The sequence below is a fragment of the Erythrolamprus reginae genome, chromosome 2 (genome assembly GCF_031021105.1).
Source record: "Erythrolamprus reginae isolate rEryReg1 chromosome 2, rEryReg1.hap1, whole genome shotgun sequence".
NCBI lineage: Eukaryota > Metazoa > Chordata > Lepidosauria > Squamata > Dipsadidae > Erythrolamprus > Erythrolamprus reginae.
Genome location: NC_091951.1, coordinates 103,390,277 through 103,415,937, shown reverse-complemented (window position 1 = coordinate 103,415,937; position 25,661 = coordinate 103,390,277). Strand labels below are relative to the sequence as shown.

Here is a 25,661-nt window from a genome sequence, read left to right as displayed (position 1 = left end):
AAGTGGTCATTAACAGGAAGGATGTTTTGGTATATGATTTTATGAACCACATTTAGATCAGATTGGAGGCGATGTAGTTGTAAATTGTCTAATCCCATTATTTCAAGTCTGGTGGAATAAGGCATTTTGTTGTGAGTGAGGAGTGAAGGACCTTGTGAAAAATTTCAGGACTCTTTCCATTATATTAATGTCTGATATGCAATGCAGGTTCCAGACAGGTAAGCTGTATTCCAGAATTGGTCTAACAAATGTTTTATAAGCTCTGGTTAGCAGTGTAATATTGCCAGAGAAGAAGATATGTAAGATTAGATTAACAACTCTTAATGCTTTTTTGGCAATGTTGTTACACTGGGCTCTAGCACTTAGGTCATTGGATATGAGTACTCCAAGGTCTTTGACAGAGTGATGGTCATCTACAAGTTCATTTCCTGCAAGTTTATATTTTGTATTCTGATTCTTTTTGCCATTGTGGAAAGCTTTTAAAACCTGGCTGTTTTCCCAGGCATGGAGATCAGAATAATTAGGCTTGTATGGTCTTATTAATCTATCACAGCATGATCTGCTCTTGGTTGCCATTTTATGCTTTTTACTCTATTTTTTTTTTGCTAATGAGCTAGTTATTGCATTGGTGTTTTAAGCTATGCTAACTGCCAGATATCAGCCATATAAATAGGATGAAATATATAAGCTAAATCAATACCAAAACTAATCGTATTATGGATCAGGCTTCTTTCTGGGAGCAAGTTCCATTGAAATCAGTGGGATACATTTCCAAATAAACAGGTTATTACCAGATGAATAGCATTCTGGTCAGAGGCTTCTTAACTGAGCATCTTAACAAACATTTCTTCTCAATTGCTCAGGGCCTTGTTTTTTAGTCCTTCTTCTCTATTTAGCAACTAACTGCTTGAAATCAATTTTAGTATCACATGTAAAATCAAATTTAGTGTCACTAAATTTAGAATCTTGGAATCTACCAGTTCCCTTCTAAACAGGCCAGCAACATTGTATCTCATGAAAACAAATTCCAAATTTCCAATAGGTACTAGGGTAGGTAAAGCAGTGCCTTTTATCTTCTTAAATGCAACTGCCAATCACTTGGAAAGCTTCTTGCAAGATACGTGTTATACTACACTAAGAGACACCTGAATTGAAATGTTTGCAATTCCTCAATAAACAAGTAGGATCTCTTAGCTAAAAATCACATCAGAGTTTTTTGAGAGAAAAAACCTTATAGCTTCTGGGAGAACAGATAGAATGCTACAAATGTAACAAATCCAATTTAGCATCTTTTTATCCATTTATCCATAGTATGAAATTTTACTGAATAATATCAATTTAAACAATTTCAATTTTTTCTTTAGTTGAAAAGTCCAACCCTTTTATGCTATAGTTCAGAAATTGTGTTCTACATCTTTTCTAATTTTGTGATAACAACATGACATTGTTTCTAAACTGTTTTAGGCTTTTAGATCATATTTCAATTATCACAAATTTACACAAAAATAAGAAACCTTCTATCTGGAAACCAGATCTGCATCTAATCCATCCAGTAGATTTATTTTTTCAGAATTGCATCATATCGGTGACTTTTCAATGACTGGCCATAACACCAATATCTTTGGCCATACTTAAATATTAAACGAAGAGAATAATTTTACAATCATACAGAATACATAATGTCCTTTTCAAGACCCATGCCCATTAATCCACTTATTCTCAGCATACTTGAAATTATTTTTATAGGTTTATAGTGGAACAAGTATCTAATATCCAGTTTACAGCAAAACAAAATCAGTACAATGAAGTTCATTTATACAACACCTTCCATATTAAAATACATTGAAAGAAAAATTAATAAAACTTTCAATCACATTTCTTCCATTTTAATAGTAAAACATAAAGTTGCTTTATACTGACCCATTTTTTGTCTAATATTATCCAGCTATACTGAACAGCATAGTACTTCAGAAATTTAGGTAGCAGACTTTTACATAAAAAATTGCCAGAAATGGATCGTTAGCATATAAAATCACATATACTTCACCACTGAGATAAAAAATGCTTTTTATAAATATGTCTTCCCCAAATAGAGCAATTTTATAAATTAAAAAAATAGTTTCAAGAGGAGGTTTATGTACTTGATAATAAGATGATTACACTTGTGGAGTTGGAGTCTAAAAAAGATCCAGGATCACTTTCAATGGCAGCCAGGTTTTTTTTTACAGTTTCGGGTAAATGTGCTCCTTTTTTATGATCAGCCATATGGTAAGAATGGAAATACAGTAAATGCCTGCACTCAAGATTACTATTAGGAGAATATTGCCTCATAATATTACAAACAGGAGATACTTTTCCTCTTTGTTTCATAATTCAATAGGAAAGTGTCCATTTGTCTTCATGTAGCTCTATACTGATTTCTCTTGCTCGTATTATACTGTAATCCACTTATGGAATGGACAGAGTTTTTAAAAAAATCCTCTTATATAACTCATATAATCAACATATGGCTGTTGTGAAATTCTAAACTTTATTTATTCAAATCCTATCAACATGTCTTTATAATATTTATAATGCATTTATAATATTGTTCACCGCCCTGTGTCGCTTCGAGAAGGGCTGCATAGAAGTCTAATTAAAAAATTAAAATAAATGTGTGTGTGTATACACTTGCACATACGCACACACAGAGTATACTGTATATATTGTATACAGAACAAATAAATGGCTTTAGTGGTGGCAGACAGAATATTTCTGGCTCACTTTAATCAATGATAAACACCGCATATCCCCGCAAAAGAAAACATAAAGTTGAGGTCAGGGAAGGTTTTTTTTCTCATTGACCATAAAATATAATTCAGAAGATTGATTTTAACTTAATTACTCTTTCCACAATCATATTAAATAATTGAGGATTCCATCCACCTTATTTTTCAGAGTATAAGAGGCACTTTTTTACCCCCAGAGGGTGAAAACTTGGGTACGTCTTATACACCAAATGTAGCCCCACCCACCACTGACCCCACCCTTTGGCCTCTGCCTCCCAGTGATTTACCTCTTTGTAGCAACCAGCGCAGAGCCTGATTAGCACAAGCAAGTGGTTTAGCAGGCAGAAGTGCTAAAATGAAAGTGAAACTAAAACTAAACTTGCAAGGAGGCAAATTGCTGGCTGGGAGAGACAGAGGCAGAATTTTATTTTCTTGTGCCAATCAGTTGCTGAAAGTGGATGCAAGGAGGTAAGTCAATAATTATAAATGTCTTATAGAATGTTCAAATTATTAGCCTTATTTTTTAAAGACTGCTTTATTATTTTTCTAAACAACTTAACAAAATGAAGAAGCTTTTTAAAATAAATGCTTGATCTGAAGAGGCCCAGTGTTACTTCTTTTAAATAGCAGAGAATAATGTATGCTTCAGGAAAGCCATATCAATTTTAACAGCATCTGTACAAGTATACTCTAAAATGTAAGTGTCCTGTTTAGTATAATAAAATAAGGCAGCTGAGTTAAACCTTGACTTAGACTTGTTTGGAGTAGATCGATTTAAATAATTGGAAGGAGTTTGTGTAACTACATTGAAGAAAACTTTCTGGCATCAATATACTGCCATAATGTACGTTTCTCCAATTTTTTACTACATGGGTCAGATACACATGCACAGAAATACACAGTAAAAAGTGTTTGCTGGTAGGCAGAGGCAGGTTCCCCCCCCTTTTCCTCCCCCCAAACTAAAGTGTGTATTATACCCTGAAAAATACAGTATGTATCATTGGGAAGGCATTTTATTAGCAATCCAGCCAAATTCAGTTGACAGAGAAATGTATTTTTAAAAAATCTTAGTGGAATCTGCCTTTTGATACCAAACTAAGATTTATACAGATGCTAGAATGTGGGACTTTTAACAGAATGAACCTTCTCATTCATATTCAGCTATGATATTTAATAAGTGACCCATTACCTGCTTCTTGTTCAACCTAATTTGTTTTATGGGATTGTGAGAATAAAATGGAGGACTGTTCGCTTATTCTAGCTCTTGCTAAACAGATAGCAAATGGCTGAATTTTTTATTCCTAACTGTACCACCTCCTTGATCACAATTATCTGTGGTCTGCTCATCTCTCCCACTGACAGACTACTATAGTGCATTCTAAATAGGATTACTCTTTCAAACAGGCTGTGGCCTGGTAGTGAGCCACAGCCAGGGAGTTGGAGATCCCTGGTTTATTGTTTTTGTTATTTCAGATATGTTTTTATCATTCTGATTTTATTGTACACTGCCTAGTCACATTTGTGATATGGGTAGCTATACAAATTTGACACTTAAATGCCTAACACTTTTATTGTAACAGGATTTTATGAATTAGTAATAATGGTTTTACTCTGTGAAATTATATCCTAAAATTGGTGTTAGATTTTAGGCCTGTGCACAAATACAGCACTGGTCTTCAGCTCTGTAAAGCAGCTGCATCTTTTGAAATCAAATTTGAAGCCTCACATAGGCCTATTACATTTAAACTGTTTTAGTATTCTTTGTCTCTGTCAAAAAGAGATTTTATCCCACCTGTATTATTTTGATAAATAACTTAAGACAGCAAATATACATAACACTCCTTCCTTGCTCAATTTTCCTTACAGCTCTATAAGTGGGATTGATCTGAGAGAGAATGACTGGGCCAAGTCCTCTCAGTTAGCTTTTATACCTATAGTGGGACTAGAACTCAGGTCTCCAGCACTTTAAACACTACACCAAACTATAAAACGATTTGAGAAGTATAATCCATGTGTACTTATGTTTCATTAACTGGAATATGCACTATTGTATATGAATTGCTGACTGAAAGTTTGTGGGGTGGGGTGCACTTATACCTTGAAATAATAGCGGAACTCTTATTGCTCAATCCAGTGTTTATGTAAAACGGATTATGGTTAATATGATAAATTCTGACTAATTTCTAATACCTGCATCTGAGGGTAGCACTGTGAGAGGAACATCTTTAGTTTCAATTTTGACTGAAGGCTCCAGCAAGGACTGCATTTTAAGGGGCACTTGTGTCACTGGCACTTTAGTCACTCTTATAAGCTCAGATGGAGGAGGTCCCTGAAACTGGATCCTAGCCCCCGGAGGGACTGGATGGAGCGTAACAGGAATCTTCAGTTCTTGAGAATGCTGTGTTCCCATAGGTTGAGACAAACTAACATCCTGGCTAATGTGAGCGGGACCACTGGCAGATGGTGGAGGCTTGGATGCCACTTCTTCCCTCTCTTTGCAATCCTCCTCAGGAGGCTCTACCAGTTCAGTTTTGATGGTCCCTTCTTTTGCAGACCCCAAGACTTTGGCATCACAATTTTCTTTCAACTTGGCCTCCTCCTTGATTTCCTCCACCTCTTCAACTTTCCCCAGTTTGGCTTCCCCTACAATTTTCACACCGCTACTTTCATCTTTGCCACCCAGACGGTTTGTAAGCGTTTTAGGCTCTCGCCTTTTTTTCTTGCTGCTACTTCCCATAAAGAGCAATGGGTTCTCCGGCTCGCGCTCCTCCGCTTTCACTTGTAACCCTTTCTGGTGCCCGTTTTCTTCCTCCTCTTCCTGCTTTTCACAGGCTCCAGTTTCTGTCCCGAGGACAGGCTGGGAAAGCTGCCTGCCAAGACAAATCTGCTCTTCCAAAACATGCTGTTGCTCTTTAAAGGTCCCCCCTTCCCCAGGCTGTGGGAGTTTCTGTTCCTTGTGCAAAACGCTTTGTTTGGGAGAGAGGGGGTGCAGGAGATGGTGCTGGGGAGCCTGTTTGGGAGGGAACAGCAGAAGGTGCGGGTCCCTACCCCCCTGTCCTGGCAGAGGGTGCAGGAGAAGATGGTCCATGCAGGCAGTGCTCTGCCAAGCCGTGGAATGCAGGAGCCGGTGCTGCTCTCTTGGGGCTTCCTCCTGCGCCCCTTTCTCCATGCCGCAGCCCGCCCTTGGTAGTAGGATTGTTACGGGATTGTGAGCTCAGCCCGGTCCTCTGTTACCGCCCGTTTGTTTGCTGCGGTTGGCTTGCAAACGTTCTCCGCTCCCCCTCCCGCCACCAATTCCAAGATGCACGCGCCGCGCTCTCGACCCCCGCCCTCTCTGGGCTCGCGAGGGCCCTCGCGCGCTGCCGCCGCCGCACGTCGGCCAGAAATGGCAATTTGTGGAGGGCTCCACGTGCCTCCTCACTTTTCCCTCCCTGGGACTGTTGCCTGGAGGTTGCCATGGCTACCCTGGGCGCCACGTAACAATGGGGTCGCCCTTGGATACCGAGGTGGGGGGGAACAGGTGCAGTGACCCTACGTCGGTTGGCGCCCCCCTTTTTTTTTTGCTGGAAGGACGAAGTTTGGGCCTCGCCTCAGTTAGCCACCACCGAACGATAGGTGGTTTGCGCCTTTTTTAAAAAAAAAATACGCTCTTTTCTCCTCATCCTACTGAGCAAACCACAAGTTCACGCACATGGTGGGGGATGGGGACGGGGTGGGGCAGATGAGCGGACTTGCGGTCCGAGACGACGGGTCTCAGCCTCAGTTTCTTTCTGCACTTACTCGGACGCACCTACGTAAGCTTGGAAGAGGCAGAGGGGCCGGTAGTTGATTCCGGCCGATCTTACGGCATATCCTAGAGAGGCAGCGTTAGAGTCCCGTCTCTTCCGGTGTCGCCCAGCACTCCTTCCGGCAATGCTGCCGCGGCCTCGCTTTGGCGGCGCCCTCGGTGCTGCCATCGCTTTGGGCCTTAGATCGAGGTTTCGTTGTTACGTCCGAGCCGCCATGGCGAAGAGCAAGTTCGAATACGTCCGTAATTTCGAAGCGGAGGATAAATGTTTGCCCAACTGCTGGATCGTGGTACGATTGGACGGACGCTGCTTCCACCGGTAAAGACACGCATTCAACCATTGGCAGCAGCGTGTGGAGTTAACAGGCTGGGTTGCCCGGCAACCGCCCGACCAATAGGAGCGAGGGTCAGCGCCGGGATTGGCGCCAGTTAAAAGTGAAACCTGTTTCTCTCTGAGGTGGCCTTTTGGCTTCCCCGACTTCATTTTGGGACACCGTTTCCTAGCAGTTGGCAGCTACCAGATATTGGACTTTTCTTCCCAGAATTCATCAGATCATACGGGCATTGCTGGGGATTCTGGGAATTGAAGTTCACACATTTGAAAGTTGCAAGGTTTGGTGAATGCTCCAAATTTAGGGGTACTGTGCATGTATGCATGTATATTTAATATCAAAATTGATCTTTTTGAGCGGATTGTCATTACCACAGCTACCAGTATGCTGCGCATGCAGCTTCCATTCCCTTGCGTGCGTGAATTCGCACCCCAGAGTATTTTTGCTTCTGTGCATGCACAGGAAAAATCCCATGAGAGGATGCGAGCACACATAAGACTTTGGTGATTTTTCTTTCTTCAGTGCATGCATCAAAGCAAAAAATGGCTGAAATCTCATGTGCGCATCTCCCTGCAAGATTTTACTTCTGTGCATGCGTGTGAAGCAAAAGTACACTGGGACACATGTACACACATGCAAGAGAACTAAAGCTGCCCACACAGCCAGGGGTGGGCTATTACCTGGACGGGGGGAACGCAGTGGGGTAGAGAAAATGGGGCTCCCCCACAGAGCACCCAATTTGCACTGAAAGATGTTGAAAGAAAATGCAGTGCGTCCTGCATAAGCCACGCCCATAATATGGTAATAAAAATTTTGGTAGCCCTTCACTGCACACAGCGCACCATCCAATATTGGTACGCCATCCTCTACTGGTAGCAACCAACTACTGGCTAACGGGTTTTAATGGACAAAGAAGCATGAGTCAAATATTAACAAATATTCTTTTTAATTACATTTGTAATTTTGGGAAGAATCCTTTCCCTGTAACTATTCCTTGCTCACCTTAAAACATTAGATGCCATTATTCAGACTTCAAAAGAATATCAGCATCCAAGGTGAAATCATTGAATGCAGTTCACCTCTTGCAAGGAGCACAAAGCTATTTTATATTCAGGGGTAATCTGGATGTCTAGTTTTAGAATTCTAAAGTTTTACTTTCCTAATAATTTCGCAGTTTCTAATTGGTATTTTTTTTATTGGCAAATTACTACTTTTCTAAAATGGCATTGGTTTGGCTTTTTTAATGACTAACTTCTAACACTTTATAATGACAATAAAATAGATAATATAAAATTAGATGGGTGGCAACCTATTCTGCAGTAATTTGATAATTGATCATTCTTATTCTGCATTAATTTGATAGAACTGTCAATGGTTTATTTTAAAAGAATAAAACAATATATTGCATTTGTACAGATGACATGCATCATGCTCCAAATGTTCTCTGGAAAAGCTCAGATTTTACTAGTTTGCAAGGAAGTCATTAAGTTGGATGTTGTTATGATTAAGATGAGGTGTGCTTATAATAATATAAAGGCTTCGTTTGAAAAATATTGTCTTCAAGCACCTGCTCTTTTAACTTCTTAAGAATGACAGACAGTTGATAGATATGTCAGAAAGCATGCACCAAATGTGTTAATTTTAGATGGAAAGATACTAAAAGCCAAAGCATATAGGGCTTTATAAGTGAAACCCAGCACTATGAATTGCACTCAGAAACCTATGGGCAACCAATGCAGGGCCCACAGTGCGTTACATGGCTGTTTTGATTTTCATTTTCCAGCAAGTAGGTTATTACATTTTCCCCCAACTTCAGGATACTTTCAATAGCAGCCTGATGTAAAGTACTCTGCAAAGATTGTTACTAAGCTCTATTGCTCCAGGTATGGCTGCAACTAAGTGGGCAAAGCCCCTATCATAGCCCCTACCAAAACTTCAGTATCTGTAACACGAGAATAATTTAAACTGATATGACAAATCAAGTGTTTTAATTATATGTTTTTCATTTTGAAGCTTTGCTGAGCAGCATGATTTTAGGAAACCTAATGATGATTGTGCCCTTAATTTGATGAACAAGTGTGCCCAAGCAGTGATGGAAGAGATGGAGGAAATTGTCCTTGCCTATGGACAAAGTGATGAATACAGCTTTGTTTTCAAAAAGAAAACCAACTTGTTTAAGAGAAGGGCAAGGTAGTTACTTTTACAGTTTTCCCCCTTCCAATATATGTTAAGACACCCTTTCCAAAATATGCTTTAATATAAACAATTGATTACTTTTGATTTTATGACACTAGCAGCTTTACCATATATCTCCATTCTTAGAAACATCAAAACATATACTGTAGTGAGAAAGGGACACATACACAAACATACAGAGACATATTTGCATTTGTATTGATGGCTAAGTGGCCATTAAATGTTTTAAATGTTCCTGGCAAGGTTTTTTTAAATTTCATTCACATATTTCACTAAATCTTCCAAAAATAGATGATGGACTCATACTATACTTGTTCGTTCCATATTCTTGTTTAATAAGATACAGAATTGTTTAGCACTAGTCTTTCAATTGCACAGAGATTGTGTAATATTGGATTATAGTTTACTTAACACATGAAGGCTCAACCCTGTCAAGGCGGAGTGGCTGTGGGTTTTGCCTCCCAAGGACAATTCCATCTGTCCGTCCATTACCTGGGGGGGGGGGAATTATTGACCCCCTCAGAGAGGGTTCGCAACTTGGGCGTTCTCCTCGATCCACAGCTAACATTGGAACATCATCTTTGGCTGTGGCGAGGAGGGTGTTTGCCCAGGTTCGCCTGGTGCACCAGTTGCGGCCCTATTTGGACAGGGAGTCATTGCTCAAAGTCACTCATGCCCTCATCACCTCGAGGTTCGACTACTGCAATGCTCTCTATTTGGGGCGACCTTTGAAAAGTGTTCGGAAACTTCAGATCGTGCAGAATGCGGCTGCAAGAGCTATCGTGGGGCTTCCCAGATTCGCCCACGTTTCTCCAACACTCCGTGGCTTGCACTGGCTGCCGATCAGTTTCCAGTCGCAATTCAAAGTGTTGGTAATGACCTTTAAAGCCCTACATGGCATCAGACCAAACCTCCGGAACCGCATTCTACTGCACGAATCCCAGCAGCCAATAAGGTCCCAGAGTTGGCCTTCTTCGGGTCCCGTCGACTAAACAATGTTGTTTGGCGGGCCCCAGGGGAAGAGCCTTCTCTAGTGCGGCCCCGGCCCTCTGGAATCAACTTCCCCCAGAGATCAGAACTGCCCCCATCCTCCTTGTCTTAAGACCCACCTGTATCGCCAGGCATGGGGGAACTGAGATACCTCCCACAGGCTTTTATATTTTATGTATGGTATGCGTGTGTTGCATGGCTTTTAAATGATGGGGTTTTTAGATGTTTTTTAATATTAGATTTGTTTGTTTATTTATTTATTTCTTAAATTTATTTTTTTATTTATTAAATTTGTATGCTTCCCCACTCCGTAGACTCGGAGACTTGTTTCCATTGTAACATTGTTATTGTTGTTGTGAGCCACCCCGAGTCTTCGGAGAGGGGCGGCATACAAATCTAATAAATTATTATTATTATTATTATTATTAGTATTAGTATTAGTATTATTACAGCAATATGAACTGCTGTGTTACTTTCAGTTACTTAAGTTAAACCTTGTGATATACCAAACATTATTTCTGAAGCACTTTACATATGACAACAAATTGTTCAATTCATTTATACTAAAATGCAGAAATGTATTAATTCGGTTTAATACAATATACTAAATCATTTTAAAATATACTTTCTATTCAATTCATAAATAAGAATTGCGGTATCATAGAATCATAGATACTAACAGTCAATTTTGCCTAACATAAAATATATACATATTTTATGTATACATATATATAAAATATATACAGTGATCCCCCGATTATCGCGAGGGTTCCGTTCCAAGACCCCTCGCAATAATCGATATTTCGGGATGTAGTGGTGCGGAAGTAAAAACACCATCTGCGCATGCGCGCCCCTTTTTCCATGGCCGCACATGCGCAGATGGTGGAGTTTGCGTGTGGGCGGCGAGGAAGACCGGGGAAGGTTCCTTCGGCCGCCCAACAGTTGATCTGCTCCGCAGCGCGGCAGCAGCGAGGAGCCGAAGATGGGGTTTCCCCGTTGCCCAGGCAACGGGGAAACCCCATCTTCGGCTCCTCGCTGCTGCCGCGCTGCGGAGCAGATCAACTGTTGGGCGGCCGAAGGAACCTTCCCCGGTCTTCCCGCCGCCCAGGCAAAGGGGAAACCCCAAGATCGCTTGCCGCTTGCCCGTCACCCGCTTGCCCGGCCGCTCGCTTGCCGCTTGCCCGTTCGCCCGCCCGCCTGCTCGCTTGCCGCTTGCCCGTTCGCCTGCCCGCCTGCTCGCTTGCCGCTCGAGAGCAAGAGGGGGAGAGATAGAGAAAGAGAGAGAAGGAAAGAAAGAGATGAGAGAGGGAGGAAGAGAGTGTGAGAGAGGAAGAAGCAAGATAGAGAAAGAGAGAGAGAAAGAAAGATGAGAAAGGAAGGGAGTGACGTCATCGGGTGGAAAAATCGCGATATAGCCTTTCGCAATGATCGGGATCGCGAAACTCGGGGGATCACTGTACATGTTTTATGTATACATGTTTCATGTGTGTGTTTATATTTTAAAAATCAATAAAAATATATAAAAACATAAAATATATACATTACAAAATTAAAAATGTTGAATCTGGACTTTATACTTAGCATATAGTACTTTGGGATTACTAGAGCTAGTCATTACTCTTTTTCTGGAGAAATCTTACATGTTTTGGAATTATGCTGTCAACATTTTGGATTCATAAACTATGAGAATAAGTTATAAATATAAGTTACAAATAAGCTATACATTTTTGGAAAGAATTCCTAAAATCATGAACAAGGCATGCATTCTTGTATTGATATAGGCTAGTTAACTCTTGTGTTGGTTATATTAAAAATTTATGTTTTCTCTTTTTTCTCACAAGTAAATTAATGACTCTGGTGGCCACCAAGTTTGCATCCAGCTATGTTTTCTATTGGAAGAATTATTTTAAGGACAAGCCTCTTTTGTATCCACCAGGATTTGATGGACGTGTTGTGTTGTATCCCAATGACCAAAATCTAAAAGATTATCTCAGTTGGCGACAAGCTGATTGTAAGTATTGCAGGAGTGAGATGGAGGTTATGGAATGACAATTTTTAAGAATACAGTGATCCCTTGATTTTCGCGGGGGTTGCGTTCCCAAGCCGCCCGCGAAAGTTAAATTTCCGCGAAGTAGCGGTGCGGAAGTAAAACCACCATTTTTGGCTATGGACAGCCAAAAACTACCCCTGCGTACCTTTTTCCAAGGCCGCGCAAGGAGCCGGGCTCGAAGTTGGGGGCGTGGAGCGACGAAAGCATGGTGGTCGGCGAAGATGGTTTTGAATGTCGGCCGCCCCTGCCCCCCCAGTGCCTCCGGCCCCCTCGCTGCTACCCCCCGCCTGCCCGATCTGCCCCTCTCACCGGCTTTCTTGGAGCGCGGGTCCTCCTGCGGCAGCGCTGGCGGGTACGGCTTCTCGTCCTCCTCATTCAGCCGCTAGCCGCTCTGAGTGCTTTGAGAATGCCCCCCCCCGCCCCTCTCGCAGTCCCTTAGCTGAGAGTGCTTTCGTCCCAGCTGTCAGCGAAGGGGCTGCAGGAGAGGCGGTGCCTGACTTTATTCACTTGAGTTATCACAACTTTAGAGAAGGAAAGTAGGAAGGAGGGGTGCATCTTTCTTATAGTACTTATGTATTTTCTCAAAATTGTATTCTGACTTAGAAAGAAAGAAAAGAAAGAATTAAAGAGAATGGGAGTCTGGAATATTCCACATGGTGGAATGGAATATTCCACATGGTGAGGCAATCAATATCTGTAGAGGTCATATTTTCCACAACAAAAATGCAGCCGCCCTATTTATCATTTACTGTATAAAATAGGATTCAGGTCCTCATTATTCAGGTCAACAAGTACAAAGGTATTCATATTGCTGGACATTAAATTTATCAGTGATGTCTTCTATTTCTTTCCATTGCATCTAGCAATTGATGAGATGCCTTCTCCCAAAATTTCTAGTTATTGAATCCTTACTAGATGGCTTGCTAAATAAATTGAAGTAAAAAAAACAACAGTCAACAAACTTCTGCACAATGTAGGAATTTATTACAAAAATACATTTTAAGGAATTATGATGTTATTGTATTAGGCTACATACCATGTTTCTCAGAAATAAGGCCGAGTCTTATTTTCTTTTAGACTTGTAAATAAGCATGGGCCTATTTTCGAGGCAGTCTTACTTTTTTTGAGATGCAGCAGGCCAAACCTGGTGAACTGAATGCACCATTAATGCGCTGTCACCTTCATTCTGAACCTTCAGTGTTTGGAATGGAGATTTTTTGGCAAAGGGGAGGAAAATAGGGAGGGGGCTTTTCCTTCCCGTTCTCCTTCCCTCAGGCTGTGCTGAGCTTGAAGAATGGATGACAGGCAGGAAATCCCCCCCCCCCCCCATTTTCCTCCCATTCACCAAAAAGCCTCCCGCGAGCCTCCCCAAAAGAGGGAAAAAGCAAAGCTGCCACTTCGGGGAAGCAGTCCAACAAACAGAAGCACTGCACCAGAAAGAGAAGGGCAAAAGCAGTATTTCCGCTGCCCCAAGGGGCCAGTGGGCTGCGGCTGCAGTGGAACAGTTGCCCTGTCCCCATGCCACCACACGTCCTGGGCCACGCCCATCTCCCCAGGCTAATTTTCGGGGTAGGGGTAATATTAGGCACACATCTCAAAAATTAGGGTTGGGCTTATTGGGGTGGGTTGTGTTTTCAGAGAATACCAGTAATAGTTGTAGTAATAATTATAACCAGTTGTGAAATCAATTTTATACCAAATATTGCTGTCTTCTCTCGTGATGATTTTTTCACTTGGTATCATTATAGGTCATATTAATAACCTTTATAATACGGTATATTGGACTCTTGTGCAGAAAAGTGGCCTGACACCAGTACAAGCCCAAGAGAGACTTAAGGTTTGAAACATTATTCCATTTTTTTTAGCCTAAAGAGCACATTGTACCTAGCTTGTGTTATTTCCAGAAGCATATATAATGTTCAAAATATTTTTAATATTGGAACAGATTTATATGTGCATTTGTGTTGTATTCCAAGTTTTATTTTACATTTGCTGTTTTTGCTGGAATGCTTGTTTGTATGGTTTGGGTTTAGTTTCTGGTAGGAAGGTTATAAACGACAAAGAACTGACTTATTTAGAAAGGATGTAAGTACATATAGCAATTGATCAACTTCAGATAAAACATTAAATAAAGAGAGACTTTATTTATTTAGTATATGGCATATCATACATGGATTAGCAATATAAATTAACATTAAATTAAATTAATTAAAAGAAAAACACTGAAACCTTCTCTTTTTAATTTGGCTAATGCTAGTTGACAGGACTTAGAAAATAGTAATTTTTTGCCAGGTGATCATCTTCCTTGGGATTTTTTTCGCTAAATTATTACTTGGCTTAATGGTTAAGGGGCCAGTCTAGAAAGTGGAAAACCATGAGTTCAAGTCCTGCCTTGGAATGTCAGCTGGATGACTTTAGGCTAATCATTCCCTCTCAGCCCAGCTCACTTCACAGATTTGTTGCGAAGAAAGTAGGATGAGGAAGGTGTATTGGATATGTTTTCTGCCTTGGGTTATTTGTAAAATAAAGGTAGGAAACAAATTTTAAAAATAGAATTGCAGGAGAACAATGATGACACAAAGCTCAATTATTGCCTCCTTGCCTTTCGTAAACTTCTTAAGACCCACCTCTGCCGTCAGGCATGGGGGAATTGAGACATCTCCCCTGACCTATATATTTTATGCATGGTATGTTTGTGTGTATGTTTTATTTTTAAATAAGGGTTTTTTTTAGTTTTTTAATTATTAGATTTGTTACCGTATATTGTTCTTATTATTGCTGTGAGCCGCCCCAAGTCTACGGAGAGGGGCGGCATACAAATCTAATAAATTAAAATTAAATTCCTCTAGAAAAACAATGGTGTTTGTAAGCTGTAATTGGATTCCTTTTCTTCCGAGTTTTCTAATTTTTAAGACCTTGAAGTGTTATAAAAAATGTAGTATGGACTACATTTTTTTTCATTGCTCAATTTTAGTTCTGTCGTTTAAGAAGGTTTGATTAATGATCAGCTTTAGTTTCCTAAAGTTCATTTCCCATGTGCAGAAGTTAGGGGGATGTAGCCAGGTTTGTTTGTTTGCTTGTTTGTTTGTTTGATTTCTAGGCCCCCCTTCTCCTGAGACTCGGGGCGGCTTACAACATATTAATACATAACAGTGAAAGAAATTGAAATTAAATAAAACATTAGTATAAAACATCACTATTAGACACTTGAATAGGATTAATCATCCATCTGCTATTGATAATCTTGGCAACGAGATCAAAATATGCACAAGCATATTCATGGACAACTATTTTTCTCTTCATAATATCAGGTTTGGATCTGAAATGGGGATCTGATAACTTGATTGTGTGGGGATAAACTATGTGAGTGTTTCAAGAGTGCAACAGCCCCAAAATTCCCAATCTACGTTTCATCACAGTTAGGTAAATATAGTGATTCCTCTGTGTGCTACTAGAGGTTTAACTAAGGATTCTGGCCATGTTACAAGTAAATGAAAATATCAAACTCTACAAGTAAATGAAAATATCAAACTCTAGATCGGGGGAAAAAAATCTATGTCATGATGGTGGAAGTATAAATAGCTATTTGGAGAAGATGGGGCACATTACATTTTTTGCTGCTTGGCAAATGTTATTCTCCCCCAGTTGCAGAAAGTTTGCAACCTAAAAATAAATGTTTGTGTATGCACTTATGCCATGAGTTGAGTCCACAGAAGAAACTGATAGATTAAAATGGCTGGTTTTGCAAATGTTGTTATAGAATAAAAATATTAAATTTTTAAATTCTAAATTTGCCTTCTTCAATCTGGACCTCTTTTGATGTGTTAGATCTTAGTCTTATATATATATGTATGCAGTCAGGGAGTTATAGTATAATCACATTTGTAGGCCACCATATTGGGAGAAAATTATATTATTTCACCTACCTTTTGCCTGCTAATAATAATAATAAGTTAAAATGTATATCCAGTTAAAATTTATATCCCTATTTTCTTTCTGTTTTTAGGAGTATGGTGGGTTCATTTTTGTTCAACATATACTGTATGCTGAACTCCTAAATGAAGAGCAACATCCATTTATTACATTTGAAATTATTAGAGTTCTCCAAGGTTCATATGAAATGCTCTTTTTTTCCTTTAGGGAACCCTTGCAAATGACAAGAATGAGATTTTATTTTCTGAATTCAACATTAACTACAACAAAGAACCTGAAATATATAGGAAAGGAACTGTTTTAATATGGAAGAAAGTAAGTCATACTCGTTTGTCTTTAAAATGGCAGCAAGCATATTTTAATTAAGTAATTATACAAAAAATACTTTATTAAGTGATTTTTTAAAAAGCCCATCTGTGCTGAAATACCAGAGACATCTGACTCATCAGCTTGTTATGCTTTTGTATGAAGAAGTTACTGCAGGAATTATTCCTGTACTAGATGACCAGGAGCATTGTTTTCGTCATTAGCCATTCTGTTGTGCCCGATCCTCGGCCACTGTATGGATCAGCATTGTCCATATTTCTCTGTCTCGCATGTCTTGCATTCTTCCTTCAGATCTCCCATGGTCATCCCAGTGACTGCCATTATATGTCCAGTCAACGGCTATTGGGGACCAGAAGAAAAATAGTAATTCCAATTTAGTTAAAGATGGATCCTCATATATTAACTAACCCTGCTATTAAAGATGGAAATGTTTTTGTCTTATGAAGTTTCTATCCAGATACAGTATATAGTCCTTTGTAAAAAAAAATGTAAAATAGAATACTGTATTAAATTTAATCTAGCCATAATATTAGGCATTGCATTTCACTGAATATCACTTTAGTGTTCAGTGAAATAAAGTTGAAAAAAGAGGCAGACTTTATCAAGTATAGTACAGTTCTGTTGAATATTTACAATTTAATACACACCATTATGCTGTCCATATTTTGTGACATACTGATTTTATTTATTACATTTATATGCCACCCATTTCACTCTTACAGTGACTTTGGGGGCTTACAGAATGATAAAATTAAAAAGACAGTATGAAATTATTAAAATTAAGATTAAAAACGAAACTGAAAATCAAGGGTACAGGTGACCTGGGGTACAAATCTTTTCTTTATCCAGTCAGTCGCGTTTGCCCTATCAGTGCCCCAGGCCAGCTAGCAGAGCCAGGTTTTCAGTCTTTTCTGGAAGACCAGGAATGTGGGGACTGATCTTGCCTTCAGTGGGAGAATATTACCGAAGGCAGGGATCACAAAAGAAAAGGCTCTTTTCCTAGAGTCTACCAGCTGAAATTCTTTGGCAGATGGGATCTGGAATATGACTTCTGCTGGAGTGAGTGTGATGAGCCTGTCCCATTGGGATTTTAAGTCTCGGATACCCTGGACCCGGAGTTTAAAGGTAATGACCAACATCCTGTATTAGACCAGGAACTGATGTTGGGTGTGCTCTCAGTACTGTTCCTAAAAGTTATCATTGTTCTATTTTGTATCTTTTCAACACTAAGTATTCTACTGTTAATATGCCACCTCATTTCAGCTTTCCTTCATTAGCTCACCTTTTGGTCATGAAAGACCACTATTTACAGTCATCTTCCTATGTATTGCCAATGTAAAAAACAAAGCTTGAGTGCTTCTAGATGTTTGTATTTATACTTGAACTTTTTGTGCATCAGTTACCATTATTTACATACTGTATTTATTTAGCTGTTCACCCAGGGCTTTGGCAAGGGAAAGTGAGATCCCTCACTTCACCATGCTTCCCATTTTTCATCTTTTAAAAAATGTTTTATGTGTTCTATTGTAGTTCTTGACTTACAACCACAGTTGGGACTAGAATCTCAGTTTTGAGCAAAGTGCTCAAGACGGCAAGATGCGCGTACCATGCCGCCTTGATTGCATCAGCGGAATCCCGCCCGGCCGCTCTGTTTAGGGTGACCCGCTCCCTTCTTAACCAGGGGGGAGTTGGGGAGCCCTTGCAGAGTAGTGCCGAGGATTTTAACACGTTTTTCGCTGATAAAGTCGCTCAGATCCGGGCCGACCTCGACTCCAATTGTAAAACAGAGTCGACTGACAACAAGTCAGTCGAGGTGACTGGGGCACGTACTTGTCCACCTGTCTGGGAAGAGTTTGATCTGGTGACACCTGATGAAGTGGACAAGGCCATCGGAGCTGTGAGTTCCGCCACCTGTTTACTGGATCCGTGTCCCTCCTGGTTGGTTTCGGCCAGCAGGGAGGTGACACGGAGCTGGGCCCAGGAGATTACCAACGCTTCCTTGGGGAGGGGAGTCTTTCCAACACTCTATAAAGAAGTGCTTGTGCGCCCCATCCTCAAGAAGCCTTCCCTGGACCCAGCCGTACTTAATAACTATCGTCCAGTCTCCAACCTTCCCTTTATGGGGAAGGTTGTTGAGAAGGTGGTGGCACTCCAGCTCCAACGGTCCTTGGAAGAAGCCGATTATCTAGGTCCCCGGCAGTCTGGTTTCAGGCACGGTTACAGCACGGAAACTGCTTTGGTTGCGTTGATGGATGATCTCTGGCGGGCCCGGGACAGGGCTTTATCCTCTGTCCTGGTGCTCCTTGACCTCTCAGCGGCTTTCGATACCATCGACCATGGTATCCTTCTGCACTGGCTGGAGGGGTTGGGGGTGGGAGGCACTGTTCTCCAGTGGTTCTCCTCCTACCTCTCTGGCCGGTCGCAGTCGGTGTTAGTGGGGGGTCAGAGGTCGGCTCCGAGGTCTCTCCCTTGTGGGGTGCCTCAGGGGTCGGTCCTCTCCCCCCTGCTATTTAATATCTACATGAAACCGCTGGGTGAGATCATCCAAGGACATGGGGTGAGGTATCATCAATATGCTGATGATACCCAGCTTTACATCTCCACCCCATGTCCAGTCAACGAAGCGGTGGAAGTGATGTGCCGGTGCCTGGAGGCTGTTGGGGCCTGGATGGGTGCCAACAGACTCAAACTCAACCCGATAAGACGGAGTGGCTGTGGGTTTTGCCTCCCAAGGACAATCCCATCTGTCCGTCCATTACCCTGGGGGGGGGGAACTATTGACCCCCTCAGAGAGGGTCTGCAACTTGGGCGTCCTCCTCGATCCACAGCTCACATTAGAGAACCATCTTTCAGCTGTGGCGAGGGGGGCGTTTGCCCAGGTTCGCCTGGTGCACCAGTTGCGGCCCTATCTGGACCGGGACTCATTGCTCACAGTCGCTCATGCCCTCATCACCTCGAGGTTCGACTACTGTAATGCTCTCTACATCGGGCTACCTTTGAAAAGTGTTCGGAAACTCCAGATCGTGCAGAATGCAGCTGCGAGAGCAGTCATGGGCTTACCTAGGTATGCCCATGTTTCACCATCACTCCGCAGTCTGCATTGGCTGCCGATCAATTTCCGGTCACAATTCAAAGTGTTGGTTATGACCTTTAAAGCCCTGCATGGCACTGGACCAGAATATCTCCGGGACCGCCTCCTGCCGCACGAATCCCAGCGACCGATTAGGTCCCACAGAGTGGGCCTTCTCCGGGTCCTGTCAACTAAACAATGTTGGTTGGCGGGCCCCAGGGGAAGAGCCTTCCCTGTGGCGGCACCGGCCCTCTGGAACCAACTCCCCTCAGAGATTAGAACTGCCCCTACTCTTCCTGCCTTCCGTAAACTCCTTAAAACCCACCTTTGCCGTCAGGCATGGGGGAATTGAAACACCTCCCCAGGGCTTGTTCAATTTTTATGCATGGTATGCTTGTGTGTGTGTCTGTTAGTATATGGGGTTCTTTTAAATCTTTAAATATTTTAAAGCTATCTGAATTATTTATGATTTGTCATATCTTGTTGTGAGCCGCCCCGAGTCTTCGGAGAGGGGCGGCATACAAATCTAAATAATAAATAAATAAATAAATAAAATAAAGTGATTGTTAAATGAGATGACCATGTGGATGCTTTGTTCAATGGCCACAATTCCAGGACTTGTGATTGTGGTTGTTAACCAAACCCCTGGGTCATTAAGCCGAGTGAGATTGCTGTGGAGAAGAATGTCTTCCAAGGGCTACTGAAACCGTTCACATGGGATTTGACCTCCATTTCTGCATCCTTTTGGAGGAGTTGCCTCCCCTTCCATACGCAAGAGGACAGAGAAAGTTCCAAATATTTATTGGTCTTCAATCAGATCAATAAATATTTGAAACTTTGAGATAGCATCCTTAACTTGCGATCAAAATTTATGTTGCCAAGTTAGACAGTTAAGTGAATTTTTCCCCATTTTATGACCTTTTGCCCCAGTTGTTAAGTGAATCACTGCAGTGAAGTTAGTAATTAAGTGAATCTGGCTTCCCATCTTCTGACAAACTTTGCTGATCAGAAGATGGCAAAAGATGATTGCAGGACACTGTAACTGTCATAAATATGAGTCAGTTGCCAAACATCTGAATTTTGATCACATTTTGATCATGGTGATTCAAGTAAGTGTGGAAAATGGTCATAAGCAACTTTTTCAGTTCCGTTGTAACTTTGAATGGTCATTAAATGAACTGCCGTAAGTCAAGGACAATCCGTAAATTGCCATTTCAGGAAAATGACATGCACAGCTCCAATTACAGATAGTCCTCATCTTATGTCCATTTGTTCAGCAAATGAAAATATGGTCATGCAACCAGTCCCTAAAATTTCCATCTATTGCAATACCCCCATGTCATGTGATTATTATGGCCAAGGAAGGTAGTCATATGATTGCCATTTGTGACTTTTCTTGCTAGCTTCCAACAAGCAAACAATGGAGAACCTGGCAAGAAAGGTCAGTCTCTGGCACCTCTCTGACTTGTGTGGCCTGCACTGGGCCTCCCAGACCCTTTCCCGACTCATATGGGGCCTATGCTGGACTTCTCAGATCCGCCCATAAACCTCAGACCTCCCTTACCTGGGACTCCCACTGCTTGTTAATCCACATATTTATGACAGCAGCCAGGATCGCCCTCACTAAGTGATGCTGTCACATGACATTGTGCTTTACAATTGATTGCTTAGCCATGTCAATCTTGATTCCAATAGCCATCATGATTATAAGATTACCTGTACTTTTAGCCATAGCTTATCTGGCCTCTTGTGAAAGATGGAAATTCAATTATGAAACATCTTATGGGGCACGGATTCCCCAACCCTACATAAGAATCAATACTTTGTCTATAGGAATTAGATCTTGCTGATCTAATTAAGTATACAAATAAGCAAACTATAATATGAAGCCATGGTATGGCTTTTTGCATTCCTCTCAAGCCAAAACTAAGCACATTTATTTTATGTCTTTGTGAAAGCTAAGCAATTTTCCCCCTGCCCTACATTCTGCAGCTAGGCACTATAAGGTGAAAACATAACGACATTCCGCATCCTTGACATTCAAGATGTGATTCTTTTATTTTCATAGGAATTAATTCATTAAAACATGTGAAGGTTTTCTGAAGTCTAAACACACTTTTATTTCCTCTCCGCTTCTATTGGAAATTATGTCATTAATAATTTGATGCCAGTGTGGTTTTGGGAGTGAGGCAATTCCTTGAACACTACAAGAGAAGGGTTTCTTTGGGGGAGGGGGGAGATGCTACCTATAGATTGCCTATTTCTGGCTTAGCATTATGCATCAGTTTAGCCACTGCATGTCAAAAACATGTTGAAAAAGTCATTCTCTTCTGGATGAATTAGAATGAAGATCCTTTGAAGATGAAGTCTGCCATCTTACATTGATAGTCTAATGCATAAAAGTGACGCTTCACTTTAATACATTAAACCCTGCTACTCTAAAAGAATTAAATTCTGAATAGGTTTTAAAAAGTTCAATTATTAATATAGCATTTGTATTTTTATTCCTAGGAATATGAAATCATTAAGACAAAAATTAAAACAGAAACAGAAGAAAAGGAAATTGAACAAACCAGGATGAGAAATAGACTAAAACCTTTGCATTGTGATATTATTGGAAATGAATTTTGGGAACACAATCCTGAAATCCTGCTTGACAAGAGGTGACCTTTCCTATCTGCATTTTAGTCTGAACCTATTGGGTATAATTTATTTTATAAGGACTACAACATAGTGGGGGGGAATGTAATCATGTATTTTGTAATATTTTACTTGAATGAATGAATGAAAAATTGTTCATAAATAAATACTTTATTAAAATTACGAGTAGGATGAAAATAATCTTAAACTTTACACTGGAAAAGGAATGCCTTTAATTTCTTCTCTGGCCCTCAAAAGAACTCTACTGCTGTTGGTCTCATGAGATGCTAAGTTGCCCATTTAAAACTCTGAAAACATTTAAACTACTCCTTCAAATTAAATTCTATCATCAGGGAGCCAAGTTACAAATTATCCTAGTTGCTAATGTCTCTGGATTATATGAGTGATAAACAAAATACCTGGCAAGTAGCAGAAAGTAATTAGGAAGTTTTCTCTCAAGTGTAAATTAGTTCCGGCCTTTTTGAAAGCTATGGAAACATAATTTCCCTCTGTAATCGAACATTTATTATTTGGACTCTCTCCTTGCTGCTTTTCGGATTATTAGACAAGGTCTCAGGTGGCCAACCAACAGCAATAATGTTATTGTATAAGGGAGATAGCGCAGCAGGGTGTGTTTGTAGGTCATGCTCTCATTTTGCTGCTGCCTGGGAAACTATCCAGTTCCCGCTGTTGAGAATTGTGGCAACCAACTTACTGAAAGTCTTATATTGGGATGTGAAGTTCAAAGAATTGTGTTACTCTTCTGCCTTTTCAAAGGCCATGCTACCCAAGAGCTAAAAAGGATAGAGGCATTGGAACCAAATGTGAGATTTGTGAAAAATTGGTCTAGCTTCTCTAGGTTTTATACAGAACTTTTAAAAGGGGATTCTTAATTGTTTTGTAAATTTGCTCTAAAAGGAAATCATTTAGAATAGGCATTTAGCATCATCTTAAAGCCATTTGAAAAAATTGTACTCATTTTTTTTGAAGTTACAAGTGACTTCATTACTATAATTAAGATAATATTAAAAAGGTAAAAAGAAACGAGAAATAAGCATTCCAAAAATGTTGTGCTCTTGTATCTGTGTCAGCAATTCACAATACTTGTAGTGAGGTTATTATTATTATTATTATTATTATTATTATTATTATTATTATATTTGTATGTCGCCCCTCCCCGAAGACTCGGAGCCGCTTCCAACAACAATGCAGTGTACAAATTTAACTGTTAAAAACAAACAGTTATAAAAAACCCTTATTTAAAAACAATCATACAATCATAACCATACATAAAGCAGGACAGTCAGGGGAATCAATTTCCCCATGCCTGGTGACATAGGTGGGTTTTCAGGAGTTTACGGAAGGCAAGGAGGGTGGGGGCAGTCCTAATCTCCAAGGGGAGTTGATTCCAGAGGGCCGGGGCTGCCACAGAGAAGGCTCTTCTTCTGGGTCTCGGCAGATGACATTGTTTTAGTAGGTTAGTAGGAATAATAGGCAAAGTATTTATGCAAGGTGGATTTTTGTATTCCTGCTTTCCATAAGGTGCTCCAGATTATTAGCAGCAACAATAAAAAAGCAGCTGTGTTTTCATAACATTGAAGCAAAAACAAGCTGGCTACATGTTAGCCTAGTGCAGGAGTGTCAAACTCAATTTCATTGAGGGATGTATCAGGGTTGTTTGACCTTGGGGGGGGCAGGGGGTGTGGCCAGCTTGTGATGGAGGCGTTTGTGGTGGCCCGAGTGCTCTGCCTGCGAAAATAGGCTCCTAAGCTCCATTTTCAGCCATGACGGCTTCCTGCCGCCCTCTGCCAGTGAAAATGGAACTGTGGGAGCGTGTTTGTTTTCCCAAGCTCCATTTTCATTGGCAGACACACTACCGGCCGGTCTTTTGCTGTTTTTAGAGCTGCGCCATGGGCCAAATAAGCACCCTGTGGCCCAGATCTGGTTCCCGGGCCTTGAGTTTGACATCCCTGGCTGAAGGGACCAATTACTAATCTACCACTTTTCTCTAATACAAATCTCTGCTAGATTTACAAGATAGATTTGTTTAGAAACATAGAAACATAGAAGACTGATGGCAGAAAAAGGCCTCATGGTCCATCTAGTCTGCCCTTATACTATTTCCTGTATTTTATCTTACAATGGATATATGTTTATCCTGGTCACATTTTGCAGGATCCAATTTGTGTTGGTTACTGGGACCAGAAGTTTTGTCTTCTGAGCTTTCAGATTAATGCTAGCACCCATCTTCAGGAAACTTCTCTGTAGCAGCATTGTGTCATATTTTGTTACACCAGCCATACGGAGAATCATATGATGGAATAAACCTGGCTCACTAATTTGTCTATTTTTAAGTAATCAACATTTAAGACATAAGCAGAAAATGAGGCACATGATAGACTTCTTACAGATCTAAATAAAATAAAATCCTATTTTCAATAAACATTTGTGTTCATCCCTCATGTCACCTTACAGATTCAAATAGTCAGCCAAACAATTATGAGGCAGGGTGGGCAAGGTAATCCTATGCATACTTGGTGCGTACTAATCAAGGCTGGTTTTTTCTCTATTTCTGTCAGACCAGGCTAAAACCTTTACTGTATGGTCTTATCGTTGGTTATCTTCTAGAATCTGGATTGAGACGAGTCTCTATAGTAATTGAATAAATAAATATTTTGAAAAGTTCATCCTTCTTTGCTTATTTTATTGTTCATGTTCTTACACAATCACTAACTTTCTTATTAACAGCTGACTGAATCACAATTTGGACCTAACCTCTGAAAGTGGTTGGAATCATCATATTATGTTAAGTAAATCTGGCCTTGTGTCTCCACTATTTTGGTTCCTACTGGACAGTTCAAACAGTCCTTATCAATCAGCAAATGGCCTTCCTTTGTAGGTTAAAATGGGTTAAACGGTTACAAATAACATTTAATAAATGTTTAGCTCTAACTCTGAAAAGTATTTACTAGCCTTTACTAATACATGTATGCAAATGCTTTGTACAAGATCAATGGCATATTAGCATACAATTATTTTCCTTTTGTACACAAAATTACCTGAAACGAGAAGCAATTGGAAAAACAAATGTTGTAATACTTGATATTTAACTCGACTATTTTAATTACTGTACTGCACTTAAAGAGACCCTTGTCCAGCTCAACTACTACTCACTATCCATGAAGTTATTTGACAGCATTATCAAAAACCTTGACATTTCCGCCATCCACCCACACCCAACTTAGCTACAAACCATCTGGAGAACTACACTGTTCAAAAAAATAAAGAGAACACTTAAACAACACAATAAAACTCCAAGTAAACCAAACTTCTGTGAAATCAAACTGTCCACTTAGGAAGCAACAAATCAATTTCATTTGTTGTCAGCACATTCAACTTTGTACAGAACAAAGTATTCAACGAGAATATTTCATTCATTTAGATCTAGGATGTGTTGAGTGTTCCCTTTATATTTTTGAGCAGTACATTTAGATGGCAGCAAAGGATCTCGGAACCTGCCATCTAGTGACCGTTTGGTGCAACGCAGCCCAGACATCACCGCTCGAGC

At 40.5% G+C, this 25,661-nt stretch overlaps 2 protein-coding genes across 7 annotated transcripts in view; one reads left to right on the top strand and one right to left on the bottom strand.

The window, feature by feature from the left end:
- SOX30 (SRY-box transcription factor 30) overlaps positions 1-6,901 on the bottom strand; it is a 28,864-nt gene extending 21,963 nt beyond the window's left edge. The window contains exon 1 of one of the 3 annotated variants that reach the window (XM_070738996.1): positions 4,959-6,901. In XM_070738996.1, the coding sequence (XP_070595097.1) occupies positions 4,959-5,937 (979 nt within the window). In that variant the 5' untranslated portion in view covers positions 5,938-6,901. The remainder of the gene's footprint in view (positions 1-4,958) is intronic. The other 2 variants (XM_070738997.1, XM_070738995.1) reach the window with 2 other exon arrangements.
- On the top strand, positions 1,627-24,778 carry THG1L (tRNA-histidine guanylyltransferase 1 like). Of its 4 annotated transcripts, XR_011558004.1 has the most exons (7): positions 1,627-6,874; positions 8,901-9,077; positions 11,915-12,084; positions 13,872-13,960; positions 16,264-16,371; positions 17,414-17,508; positions 21,965-22,048. XR_011558004.1 is itself a non-coding variant. In XM_070738998.1 (6 exons), exons 1-6 carry the CDS (start codon positions 6,681-6,683, stop codon positions 22,118-22,120), a joined length of 894 nt encoding a protein of 297 aa, XP_070595099.1. In that variant the 5' UTR covers positions 1,627-6,680; the 3' UTR covers positions 22,121-24,778. The 4 variants fall into 4 exon arrangements, 3 of the variants coding, with proteins under 3 accessions (XP_070595099.1, XP_070595100.1, XP_070595101.1); XM_070738998.1 differs by lacking the exon at positions 17,414-17,508 and having other exon boundaries at positions 21,965-24,778; XM_070738999.1 differs by lacking the exons at positions 1,627-6,874; positions 17,414-17,508 and adding an exon at positions 7,087-7,167 and having other exon boundaries at positions 21,965-24,778.
- The last annotated feature ends 883 nt before the right edge of the window (positions 24,779-25,661 follow it).

What these genes read in the sequence shown, in the direction of transcription:
- THG1L (XM_070738998.1), top strand. Translation starts at nt 6,681, where the DNA reads ATGCTGCCGCGGCCTCGCTTTGGCGGCGCCCTCGGTGCTGCCATCGCT. An exon ending in GACGGACGCTGCTTCCACCG is followed by an intron (nt 6,875 to 8,900) that starts GTAAAGACACGC and finishes TTCATTTTGAAG; the next exon opens with CTTTGCTGAGCAGCATGATT. An exon ending in AAGCCCAAGAGAGACTTAAG is followed by an intron (nt 13,961 to 16,263) that starts GTTTGAAACATT and finishes TTTTTCCTTTAG; the next exon opens with GGAACCCTTGCAAATGACAA.